General features: G+C 31.1%; 1 protein-coding gene and 1 pseudogene across 2 annotated transcripts; both read right to left on the bottom strand.

Annotated features, from left to right (window-relative positions):
- Positions 1–326: 326 nt before the first annotated feature.
- Positions 327–9,759, bottom strand: LOC128179655 (solute carrier family 2, facilitated glucose transporter member 1-like). 2 transcript variants are annotated; one of them, XM_052847166.1, is made up of 12 exons: positions 9,615–9,759; positions 7,414–7,512; positions 6,533–6,705; positions 6,226–6,350; positions 5,601–5,771; positions 5,126–5,233; positions 4,837–4,925; positions 4,577–4,675; positions 4,116–4,331; positions 1,788–1,872; positions 1,258–1,385; positions 327–989 (listed from the first exon to the last, which is right to left on the bottom strand). In XM_052847166.1, the coding sequence occupies exons 1-12, from the start codon at positions 9,732–9,734 to the stop codon at positions 801–803; spliced, it is 1,602 nt and encodes a 533-aa protein (XP_052703126.1). In that variant the 5' UTR covers positions 9,735–9,759; the 3' UTR covers positions 327–800. The 2 variants fall into 2 exon arrangements, with proteins under 2 accessions (XP_052703126.1, XP_052703127.1); XM_052847167.1 differs by lacking the exon at positions 9,615–9,759 and adding an exon at positions 9,555–9,610.
- A 2,320-nt stretch (positions 9,760–12,079) lies between these two features.
- LOC128179665 (complement C1q and tumor necrosis factor-related protein 9A-like) lies at positions 12,080–12,803 on the bottom strand (annotated as a pseudogene).
- Positions 12,804–13,072: the final 269 nt, after the last annotated feature.

Genomic DNA, 13,072 nt, shown 5'->3' with positions numbered 1-13,072 from the left:
GCAGACACTAATGTCATAACGACATTGACCCCTCCTGTTGCTATGGTAGCATTTTCCGAATAGATTATAGTCTCGATAAAAACTCGCCAAACATGACAATCTACTAAGTATGACCTAATTTACATTGACGAGTAAAATAAAAATATGTGATATTTTTTAAAAGTCATAAAACATATTTCTAGATGCAAATTTACTTTTAATACATAAAAATAAGCATTTTATTAATTCTATTAGAAAAGAACTATCCCGCAGGAACGCAGTTACAATATTTAAATGTTTATCAAATAACGGACCGCCTTCTGGCGGCCCGTAATAACTTTACAATCTGACAAATGCACAACTATTCATTGAATTTGAATAATTGAATGAAACCAAGGCATGCATTTTAACATTAAAGCTGGTTTATTTAAAAATAGTATTTGATGTCTTTAAAGTTTATTGAGATTTTATACCATTGCATGACACTACATATCTTATCAACTTTTTATTAATTTTTTTATTCAGTTTATACAAGATTAAACAATTTGCGATTAGAAAATAATAATTCCTTCCAACTGTTTTTGATTGACCATGTTCATTGAGGTGTTTAACTAAGTTCCATGTGGGAAAGTGAATTTAGTAAACATTTTTTTAAAAACAATTACATACTAATTGAAATTGTTGTTTTGAATTTTTCTTCCAACAAAAACGTTTTCTTATACTGATTGCACATATAAAAATATAATAGTTATATTAATAAAAATTATAATAATATAATAAGTTAATGAATTGTGGGATGAATCTTCATTTTGTAACCTGGTCTATGCTGTATTAATAGAATCCTGCTGAATAATGCTTTCATAAACCATCATGTCAGGCCTTCTAAACAGTAGTGAGATCTGTTCAAAGGTTTTCCCTTTCGTCTCGGGAACCCTTCTGTATATGAAGTTTAAGAATATAATCAACAGCACCACAAACGGAAGGAAGGAGTATTGATGAATTGCCAGCTCCTGAAAATGTATATTTTCAATTCAATTTACAAAGTGAATGAGAACAATATTACTTTATATATGTTGGTAAAATACAGGTCAACAATATTTCTTAAACAGCTTTTTTGTTATCGAATGTGATTTATGTCTAGTAAAGATGAAAAATAATGTCAACAGAAGGAAAACGGTACGTATCGACATTGTTATTTATGATCAACCATGACCCCTTTTCTTCCCATGCATACGTTGAAATCAAAATTTTAAAATGAGCCGTATAAAAAATACTTACATTCAATAAAGGGAAAAGTAGTCCAACTGTGAAGTTCGAGAACCAGTTTACCATGGTGGACACAGAAATTGCCGCTGATCGTGGACCTTGCGAAAAAATCTCAGCAACCATAAACCATGGTATTGATCCTAAAGTAAGAATGAGAGATTAATTCATTGAGAAATGACTGCAATGTTATAGTATATCGTCATCGATAAACAAACTAATATAAATCATTTCAATATAACATTACTTAAAAGTATGATTTGATTTTAAGTTGATGAATATTCATATACAGAATATGAACAAAAATGTGAAAGAAAATTAAACAGAGAGATAAAATTAAAATACAAATGTACATTTTACATAGCGTTAAAGTGTTTTCATTCAAAATAAAAAAGGGGAAGAATAACTTTCCTATTGCTATCAAACATTAGGTATTGTGATAAAATTGTATAAGTGTATATTGAAATATGAAACATGTTTATTTTATGTGAATCATGAATGAATTAATAGAGATGAAATATTTAAATATATTTTACTGAACACACCTGGACCTGAGGCAAATGCAATAATGTAACATATCACAGACACGATAGCTAGGTAAGGCAACCATACAACTGTAATGTTCAGTTCCTGTAAAAAAAAAACCAAAAAAAAAACCATTTAATGCTTTTTAAGAATCATTTAATACTGTTAGTCAATAACTAAATCTCGAACATGTTTAAAAATATACTACGACATAAGTGAAACATAGAACAAGACTTCTGCAAACATTTCGTTACTGTAGTGGTAAGACTTCTATTATAGTGAGGTAATGAACAAAGAGAAAATAGGTGTATATCGCTTACCTACGCAACAACGTCCGACTTAAATTTAATTGACAAAATGGCTTCACTATGATTATTTATTTATAGAAATATGATATCCTCTTTCAAAAATGATGTCAATCTGACTATAAGCGTTGTTGCATGGACATATTTAAAATTCTCTTTAAACACCTGCTTTTTTACCTTTATATTTTATCTTTGAATTCTTTATGAGAAAAAAAGGAATTTCAACACCTTTGTTTAACAATTGTGTTGTTAGAGTATATGTTTGCCCTTAATAAATTTAAAACGCCTTCATTTTCACTAGCTTTTTTATCAATTTATGAATTTTCGCCCTAATTCTCACCATGGTACTATATCTATCAAACACAACCTGCACACATTATCAGCTGCACCCACAATATATCGTGGATTCCCTTATCATATGTTTTGGTATGGATAAAGTTAACAATACTTTCGACATGCTTGCTTTAACTATAAAAAATTATATTTACAGGAAGTACTTTTTTTTTTTAATTGTAACCTGTCTAGATTTCGGATATCTCTTACATTCTTCCTGATCTTGGCAAAACGTACTTCTATTTATAAGGTCGCTTTGACTAAATTTAAAAAGTTTTCACCACTATGTTCTAAATATGAATCCACGTATATTTCTGATATGTCTGTTCAAATTTTTGAATCCCAATATGAAGGGAAGTTATGATACAACTGCCATTTTACTTGATTTTACTGCATACATCCTACATTTAATACTAAGCATTTTTTCATCATTCCCCCTTGGATGAGGGATTGGTATTTTCTTTACACAAACGCAAACGTCTATACACAAAGACACTCTGTATTAAGTTTTGAAAATGAATTTATTAATGTCAAAGATGTTAAAAGTTTATAAAATAGGAACGGAAAAACAAACGTGTACGTACATACAGAATCTAGAAGAATTAGATTAGAAAAGTTTAAAAATTTTACGTACATGTGGACTAAAAACATGTATTCGTGAGGCAAACCTTTGTAGATAATCAATTATGTCAGCTATCAACAGCTTTTAATTGGTTAACAACCATCCAGTAAAAATGGATATGGTTAAAGGAATAGTAAAATGATCGCATGATGCATAAACAAGAACATAAAATGCACTGCGCAGAAACTAAAGTACAGGTGGATATCAGTACCTCGGATATCGGTTATCTTGAATAGCCCGTAAATATCAAGTTTTAACGTCAGTCCCGATTGCATTCTCTAAATAATTCATTTTTAAAATTATCTTTTACTTGACAACCATCTAGGCTTGTAGATAGTAAAAAACATAAATGAAATATTATAAACAAATCTGTTTTAAGTGTCTGGCATTTGATAAAAATAGATAAGACCAACAAAACTCCTTTCTTTAATAATATATCAATTTTTACTACCCTTCCGTTAATCATTAAGTAAAACTATATATGATATGAGTTAAATTTGGCCCCCATAATACGCCATTTTTTAAGTGTTTCGGGTACAAAAAAAAGTTAACTTCTTTTTTAGAAGAGTTGATATAAAATATATTTTTCATATATTTATTTGATTTTTTGCTCTCACTGGCAGGATATGACGTCAGAAGTGACGCTATTTTTAGAATTCAATCAAAATCAGTCAAAAATTGACATTTTTCTTATCTTTTTACGAATGGTAAACATAGAGCGCATGCTTGAACAAGATTAATTTTTTTGTCACTTATAAGTCTTGGCTAGATACATCTCTGATTAAAATTTTTTGTTTGTTCAAGCATGCGCTCTATGTTTTCTGAAAGAAAAACTGCTTGAAAACAAGCTGTTTTATGCTAAAAATGCAAAAATGGCGGGAAAAGGTTGTCTTTACGATGTCATATTTCTATATTGTGGGCACTTGAATCAAACGAATATTATGTAAACACATCACATATATATTTGAACTAAAAAATCAAAGAATTACAGTAAAATGATGATGTTCATTTTAGGGGGCCATATATAGTCCTTTGCTTGCTTGTTCTTAAGTGCCAAAATTTAATTACGAGCAATGTACTGTACTTACTTTGATAAGTATTAGAGACAGAGCAAGAATAGCACTGAAGATTAGTAACCCTCCCACTCCGACTAACAGGAGGGTACGGCGTCCGACTCGATCCATAAGGAACGCAGACACTAATGTCATAACGACATTGACCCCTCCTGTTGCTATGGTAGCATACTCAGCCCAATGTGCACTTAAACCAGCTGTTTTAAAAATTTCGGTGGAGTAATATATCACCTAAAAGGATATGAAAGGTAGACATGTGCACTGCTTAATGTTTCTAGTCCAACATTAAAATGGAAGACATATGTTTTTTTTAAATACTGAATGGTTAGAAAAATACTTACAAAATTTAAAGAATAAAATAACATAACGTCTGTTCATTTATCTTTGATAGAAATATCACATTAATTATTAACCCCAAAAGAATGTTTGTTCTACAGCAGAATTCGACATGGTGAATTTGTATAGACATTTCTTACAGCGTTGATGCCACTGAACTGCTGTGTCAGTTGTAGAACTACGCTTATAGTCAACGGCTCTCTGAAAAATTTGTTCCGGAACAAATCCATGAAAGCAAACTGAAATAGGGAGAGAAAACAAGTTTTTTACAAAACTGTCTTTAAAAAAATACCTATTACTGTTAGTTATAATTTTATCCATTATGACGAATATGAATGTTCTCATATTGATTTGTTATGTCAGTCCAGCATAATAATTCGCAATTAGCATCTTTTGTTACCTCTGGCATCCTCGTCTGCGTCTCTGCTTCCCTTTTCATTTCATCCATATCCTCTCCTACATCTTCAGTTTCCCTTAACCAGATTAGAGCTATCAAATAAGTCATGAAATATTCATCTTTTTCGTGTGTAAATGTTTTATCGTAATGAAAAAAAACAATTTTGTAGAATATGCAATATTTTGAAAGTAGTAGAATAACTCATTGAAATAATAAAACATTAGATACTTTATACCCATTATGGAATCTTTATTTGCTGAAAGTCATTAAACCTTACTATTTTGCTTCTTACCTTTTTCAGCCTTGTTTTCATCCATTGCAGTAAGCATTAGATATCGCGGAGATTCTGGACACCATGGCAGAGAACACAACATTATAACTATTGGTACAACAGTTGCTCCTTCAAATCAAAAAATAATTATACTTCCTCGAGTATTTCTGGTCTTAGTAAGCATTTTATTAAAGCTATTTTTATATAAGTCGCACCTTCAAATTCAAAACTATTCATGAAATAATTTTGCCAGAGTAATCACAGCATCAACGGTATCGTTATAACAGTCGTACAAACATCTTTGCCATGGAAAAGACAGTCTCGCATTCATGTCATAAAATAAAATAACACATGACATATAATAATTTGTTGCTCGTTATAATTCACTGAAAACATATTCAGCAAATTTATGCCTTCGTATAACAGTGATAGTTTATCTTAATATAATGAATATGGCTTAATACAAATAAAAAAAACAAGTACTGTTTATATTTACCCAAGTCGTATGGCCAAAGGTCTTTAGTTCCCATGACAGAATCCAGTCCCAATATTTGAGAGACCAGAATGCCTATGTTGATGGCTAGCTGGTTGAAGACCCCAGCAAATCCTCTCAGAGACGTGGGTGCTATCTCCATCAAGTATAACGGGGCAGCCCCTGAGTTTATTCCTTATTTTTTGGTTTAAATTTAAAAAAAAAAATAGCATGTACATGGCAGTTATATACATTATATAAACTCTTTGAGACAAAATGATTGCATGGTTTTATTAGAGATGGTGTTATTTTCCTTTTCATAAAAAAGAAAAATCAGTTGAATAAGTGATAAAAAAAAATTCTGCATTATTGCGGGAAAAATATCAGTAGTAATTTATTTAAAAAGTATCATAATTAAAAAAAGTTAAGAAACGCAAGATCGGTTTTTCCTTGTGATAGGAATCCATGATAAAAACAATAGTATGAACTGTTGTCAGTATGATCACGATTTTTTGTGAATATCAATGCAAGTTTGTCAGCTTTGGAAAATATTTATGTTATTTCTTCTCAGATATACGAAATGATAATTAACTACGCACAGAGAGGTGTATATTTACAGTACTTGATAATGGTAGATTTGTAAGTATACCTGCACATATCCCGACCAAAAGTCGACCAGCTATCAACATTTCATAGGAGTTTAAAAAGTGAGAATAATACATCAAAGCAGCTGATATTAAATGCAAAAGGTTGTTTCTCAGCAAGGCTCCTTTTCTGCAACGAAAATTCCTCTTTTAAGTCAATGCAAACTAATTGTAGGCATATATCTAAGACATAATATTTCCATTAAATCTATATACTCCATATAATATTTATATTTCATTCTATTAAAATAAATCCGAGTAGTCTTCCAGTAAGCATTGAAACACAGGTACTTGGAAAGAGGTTTGAGCTACCTTCCGTATTTATTGCACCAATACCCTGCGCTGAGCCCCCCAATCATTCCACCCAATGCAAAAACAGAAACGGTAGTGGCCCAAAGGACTGAGATGCTTATGGTACTGAGGTACTTTGAGGAGTTTGTTCCTTGTCTCTTGTTGTAGCTTGCGTTGTAGAAATCTTTGATTATCTACAAAAAAGGCATAATAGGTACTTCTAATATATTCACTTATATTAAATAGAATACAATTGCTGACTGTTCCAATGATCCATGTACAGTCGTGCGCATATGGTACTCTCTACGAAATATAAACCCTTTATTCATTACTAAGGAATGATAAGTTGCTCGCGTTCACTCATGCTGTAGTACCAATAGATGCGTTTAATTCCGGAGAATTAAGCATTGTAAATGGCAACACTTTTCCACATGAATACTAGTGTGTATACAATGTTTAAGGAGGCTGGGTTGTCATCAGATCAACCAGACCACCTATAACCATTGTACACTTAAAAATAACGTGTTTAATCTATTACTTCTTATTTTCTTTGAAAAACACATATTGCAGAATTTTAATTTGAACACATTATCATATTATTTACTCTCTGTATAAAGTTCTAGTCCTTAAACTTTAGCTGACCATTAAAAATACTTTGAATTGACATTTATTTGTAGAAGCATAAAATGAAGGATATACAGTTTAAAAAATATCACACATTCCTTCTATGCCTATGTAAAATGGAGACGTACTGTTCATCTGAACCTGAACACTATTTATTTCACAACGATTGATAAACAAGTTCTACAACTTATATTAATATCTCTCGTTGGCACGGATGTTAGCACGAAGGGGTCATTGTTATGGGAAGAAGCCGGAGTACCCGGAGAAAACCAACTTACTGTTGCTGGTGTATTGACGACTCCGGTGTTGTAGCCCAACATAAAAGACGAGCCACACACGCATGCTGCTATGGCAAATGCAAGGTTCTTTGTGTAGTGCTGAAATTCGGATTTATTTTACAGGTGAAAAATTAATTAACAAATCTTAGCATGTTCCATTTTTTTCATTACACCGCCACATATGCTATAAACTCAAAAAACCTGTTTCTCATACCATTTCGTTTCTTTACCTCGGAAGATTTTAGTTTTCATTTTAAATTACCATCAAACTTCGGAGTATATGCATTGTAGCATATTTTTTCAATACAAAAATGCTACAAGAAAGAATGTATGTGTTATCACAGCAGATTAAGTTGAACTATCAAAATTAGAACAAATAAATAAACAAAAAGTGGATGTCTAAAATTTTTGCTAACTTTCATGTTTTGTTGTTGTTGTATAAATGATGTATTGCAATATTTGGAGAGTTCTTAATTGACGAGAGCAATTTAACTTTTGACGCGGCGTGTTAGGACATTTGCGCAGTACATGTTCTGGTACATGTACACACACATCTTTACTCTTCCTAATAACATTTTATAAATACTCACTTACTAATTTAATTTGTTGTGCATACCTCATGGTCGACGCAATAAGCAAACAATCCAATTAATGTTTTAGCATGCTTATTCCAGACATTGAATGCTTATTCCGACATTGAATGATACTATGTGTAAAATGGTATTGAATCAACCTTTTAAATTTGAGATATCCAAAAATGAAAAAAAGAATAATGATTTTTCCAATGTGATCCGTAAAGCGCAAGAATTCATTTACTTTTATTTTTTTGGTCACGTCATAGGAACAAATAAATTGAACTATGTTTAAACATATCAATCTGCATTGTGGTAATAAAATGTTTGTAACTCACTCATATCTACTAGGAAGTCATTTTTATATATGTTTTATGTATGATTAAAATGTCAATATGATATGATAATATTTTTAAAAAATTGTTCAAGTGGAGCAAGATATTGGACATAATCAAATATAGTACTCAATAGATACGAGTACCTGACTTTAATTTGATGGGTAGTTATAATACACAGTGAATCTAAACAGGTAATATTTTAAATCCTGGTTCAATAATTAATGTTATCAAATTACTTTATGACATCGGTTTGACAAACATTCAAGTATGCATCAACTAATGTATGAAGACAAGCGTGCGTAAACAACGAGAAAGAAAATATAGTACCCGTAACTAATTTTATGAAAATGCGAAATATTTATGAAAATACAAATTATTATTAAAAACATAGTTTCCACACTTTAAACAGTACCTGCTTAGAGAATGGTCAATGGTGGTAAGAAGCTAATTTTTCTGATGTTCTAGCGTTTTAATGTAAATGCAGCAAATATGTGAAAAGAATTCAAAAATGGTTTTTTTTAATAATGTGCTTTTTCAAGGTGAGATTAGCAAATTTTACACTACACTCATTCAAACTTTTTCCACAATTGCTGTTCATTGAGATAGTTTAAAATAATTATAATTAGTGGGGAGTAAATAACAAAAAATCTGGCATACAACTTTTGTACAATGACGCATAATAGCTGATATGTACAACTGGTTGTAATGTCAGTTACGTTGGTTAAACATCTAGTTTATGTTGAATAACACATAATGTATTTCTTTCTTTATTAAGACATTTCATGTGACTTAACCAACATTTTGACAGGTATTTAAAATCTTTAAAACGTCAGCTTAGCATACGGAATTTGAAAGCTATTTCTTGCATAAAAGAGATAATTTAATAATGAAACTTTACATTGCATTTTGTAAAATTAGTGGTCGGGTGTTTGTATAGTGGGAAATCATTAAAACCGTGGGATTTTTTTTTCTTGGCACAATCGGTAAGTCATTTAACTTTTATACTCAAGTTTTATATCATTCATTTTCATGATGTATGATTAGTATATCTACATGCGAGCTTATTGAAAAAAAGTAATGTTTTAAGAATGATAATAGAAATACAACCTTGATTTTTTTTTTCAAATTGAATGTTATTTAATTTACGTCTTTAAAAACTTCCAAGAAATGCGAAAATGATTTCAAATTGAGCGCTGGGAAAAGATTATATTATTGAAGTATTCATAAATACCGTAAAACGAGTAACTGAAAGAGATTGCTAATACAATCCAATAAAAGAAGTCATCGATACCCGTTCTGTTGCAACCGTCACGTCTGCGTCATGTGCTCCTGTTATTAACGTTTGTTTCTCTTCAGTGTTTTCTGAATTGTGAATTCCTCTTCGGAAACCAAGCAACGGTTGTTTTTCCATACTCAAGTTAGAGGATCGTCACGCTTTAAAAGTTGGGACGTTAATTACTAAAGTTTGTTTTTGTTTAATGGTTTTGTTGTGGTGGCAATCACGTGACACTCAAGTGACTTTCATATTGTTCGAATGTATCTAGATGACACTGCTATGCACAATAAAAAAATATCGAAAATTTCTGCGCCGAATTTTTACATTTAAACAATTAAGTGTTGATTTTTTTTTTTACTTAAAAAAAATATTGCACAATTGTATTTTTCCATACGACACGAGTAAAATTAATGTGTTATTGAATTTATCCTAATATTCAACATTGCAATGGAATGAATAAGTTTTTTAAATTCACAACTTATTTATGTATGGAATATTTTCACTTAATATACTGAATTGAATTTAAAAATTATGCGATCTTTCTGTACTAGTTTTATACAAATCATATAGATTTGGCCACAAACTGGATCACTTTTCCATTCGTGAAATTGTATGATCATGCGTGAACATGTAATATAAAGTATATAAACAAAGATATGGAGGCAATTATGTATAACAAACTCGTTTTATCTTAACACGCACTGATTGACGCGATAGATTATACAAATAGTCACGAACATTCATTTTATTGATAAAAAAACCTGTTCACCAGACTCTGTCCCAGCAACCAATCAGTGATACGCAGATTTGACCAATAGAAAACGTTGTGGTCAGGACGCGGACATTGTCTGAACTTGTTGGAGTCGTTGAAATTGAAGATAACGCAATTTAAAAAGTCATGACAAACAGTATAGTGTCTTTTCCGATATATTTCATTTTATCAAGTAAAAATGACTACCGGTGTAATGAAGAATAATGACCCCCGTAGAATACGCAGAAAAATGACCCCCCAGTCATTATTCTACGTAGAAAAATGACCCCTTTGCCTGAAGAATAAGTGTCATTTTCTTAAAAATGAGCACACTCCACGTGAAGAAAAGTGACCCCTGTAGAATAATGACCCCCTTATAGATTAAAGTTTTTCAGTATATTTTTTTATTATTTGTGAAATAGTCTTTACACTATAATTATATTAATTATATATAATTATATTAATTATAATTCATATTCGTATAAACTTAAAGTGAAAGAAGGGGTATATCTTAGAAAATTAAAATTCTTCCGTTATAACAAGATATTGATGTATTGCATCGGGGTATGGTTGTCATCTTAACAATTACATTAATTTACATAAATATATGGTGTTCCGATAGGGCCACTTCGACCTAAGTTGCAAGGGCGATAGTGCGAAGGCGAAGGAGCAAAAGTGCGAAGATGCGACGACGAAGCGCGAAGATGTCGTTATAACCAAATTATTTATCGGGTAAATAATAAAATAACAAACAAATTTCATTGCATTTATTCTTTAATATTTTTATTCAAAAAAGTACTCATTCTCGCGATTTTAACTTTTATTTTAAATTTTCATTTTTGACATTGCACCGCACGTCGAATTTAAAATGAGTATGCTTTCATTTCAGTAATTTCATCTCATACAGCATTTGATATCAAAACTTTAATATATTGCAAATTACTTTAATCCTTTGTGGCACAAGTTTCATCTTCCTGTTTCTTCGATTCACTGAATAACGTCACTTGGCTACGCAGTTTTGAGACAACCCTCGTATGTTTGAATACTTTCTATGCCAGGCATAAGCAATACCTCGGATTACCTGATACTTGTACAATTTTTGAAAGTTTAAACTGTTTTCTTTGCTTAAACATTTCATTTGTACTGCATAATGAACTCTCTCTTAGTAAAATATTAGTTTATCAAAAATCAAAATTCACTCTTGAAAGTTTTGAAAAATTTAGACTGTTGTAATTTATCCCTCTTCGGAAGATATACACATAATTGGTTTATCAAAAAATCGAAACTCACTCTTGGATGTTTTGAAAAATTTAAATTGCAGCAATTTATCATCCCTTGAAGTCATATTGAGGGAAAAGTACATTTTTTAAATCTTCTTAGTGTAAGCTTTTTTCTTAAAATCCCTTTTAGCATAAGATATCCTTGAAAAATGTTGATAACATGATTTCATTTTCACGAAAGGAAGACAACTATTTAAAACATTTTATGCACACAACGTTCATTGACTATATGCAGTCTCCTGAATTTGGTTTACATTAGCCTCATCATACTTTTGAAGATATCTTCAGTGTAGTTTAGATATTGTTTAATTTACCTCAGGTATACGTGGAATACCATAATGACGAAACTATAAATCAGTACAATGCTTGAAATTTTTATTCAGGTTAGAACTTAAAAAAACTTCAAAACATTTCAAAATGGTTATTATGTGTAGTACTTTGTTCCTTGGTCAATACAATAGAGCTCCTGAAAATCCTGAATATAAGTAATGGCGAATGTAAGCGTTTTGTGAAACATTTTTCAACTTTGACATGGTCCCCGAGCTTCAGCTTCACAATGACTGTCCTGCTTATTTGGACAGATGTATCTTTTTCGTGTAAATTAGACACATGCAGTATACCTACTGTAGTCTTGTTGACGTTAAGATGTAACATAATTCCGGGTGTGAATAAAGAATCAACAATAAACATGTAGGTTCCCGCCACAGGACACGTAAACACTCCCGTTCTGTCGTCATATCCGTTCCCGTGATTTGTTAGGACTGTCATATTTTACCGTTTGTCCAGTCCCGAGCGTTAGAGAATTCGATTTTAAGCCGACAGAAAAGCTTACTTTTCTTAAAGTGCTGGACGAACCTGTAGCCATATGAAAAGAAATTTAGACAGTTGACTCCTTTAATTGTGATTATAAATAGGTGAAAACAGTTTTAAGATGTGAATTAACTATCAACGATATTTAATTACCTGAAGACAGTTGAATCAGTTGTTTTAGAGCTGAGGAATCCAGGGTGACAGTGGCTCTAGTGTTGTCGTAGATTAGCGACTTTAACAAATCTACCTTTGTCCTCATGCCTGTCTGTATATTGTTTCCACCGAATACAACATCAGGTAAACCAAAGGACAACGCAAACAGAAGAATCAGCAACATTTTGTTTTATTTATACGACAAGGACGTCTCTTTCTAACTGTATTAGAAGTGTTCCCCTGTTGGTTTCTATAAGTAATAATACAACACCTGTTACGCATTTGACATTATGCTATTTCAACATTAAAATATATATAACTTAATATTTTGGTGTAGATGGATATATGAATGCATGCAACTTTGCTTTTGCAAAACTTTGATTAAATTTTAGAAAACGATTTTATCAAAAAAATCAGAAAGAGTATATTTAAAAATAAATATGAATGAACGTATTTCAAAATCAAATTTATGTTAGTTT

The sequence above is a fragment of the Crassostrea angulata genome, chromosome 4, assembly GCF_025612915.1.
Source record: "Crassostrea angulata isolate pt1a10 chromosome 4, ASM2561291v2, whole genome shotgun sequence".
Lineage (NCBI taxonomy): Eukaryota > Metazoa > Mollusca > Bivalvia > Ostreida > Ostreidae > Magallana > Magallana angulata.
This window is presented reverse-complemented; position numbering and strand designations above follow the sequence as displayed.

Excerpts from the sequence above, each read along its gene's own strand:
- LOC128179655 (XM_052847166.1), bottom strand. The coding sequence starts at position 9,734 with ATGGAAAAACAACCGTTGCTTGGTTTCCGAAGAGGAATTCACAATTCA. Across the intron at positions 6,351-6,532 it reads TGGTGCAATAAATACGGAAG|AAAAGGAGCCTTGCTGAGAA; the intron begins GTAGCTCAAACC and ends TTTTCGTTGCAG. Across the intron at positions 5,234-5,600 it reads CCTTTGGCCATACGACTTGG|GAGCAACTGTTGTACCAATA; the intron begins GTAAATATAAAC and ends TTTGATTTGAAG.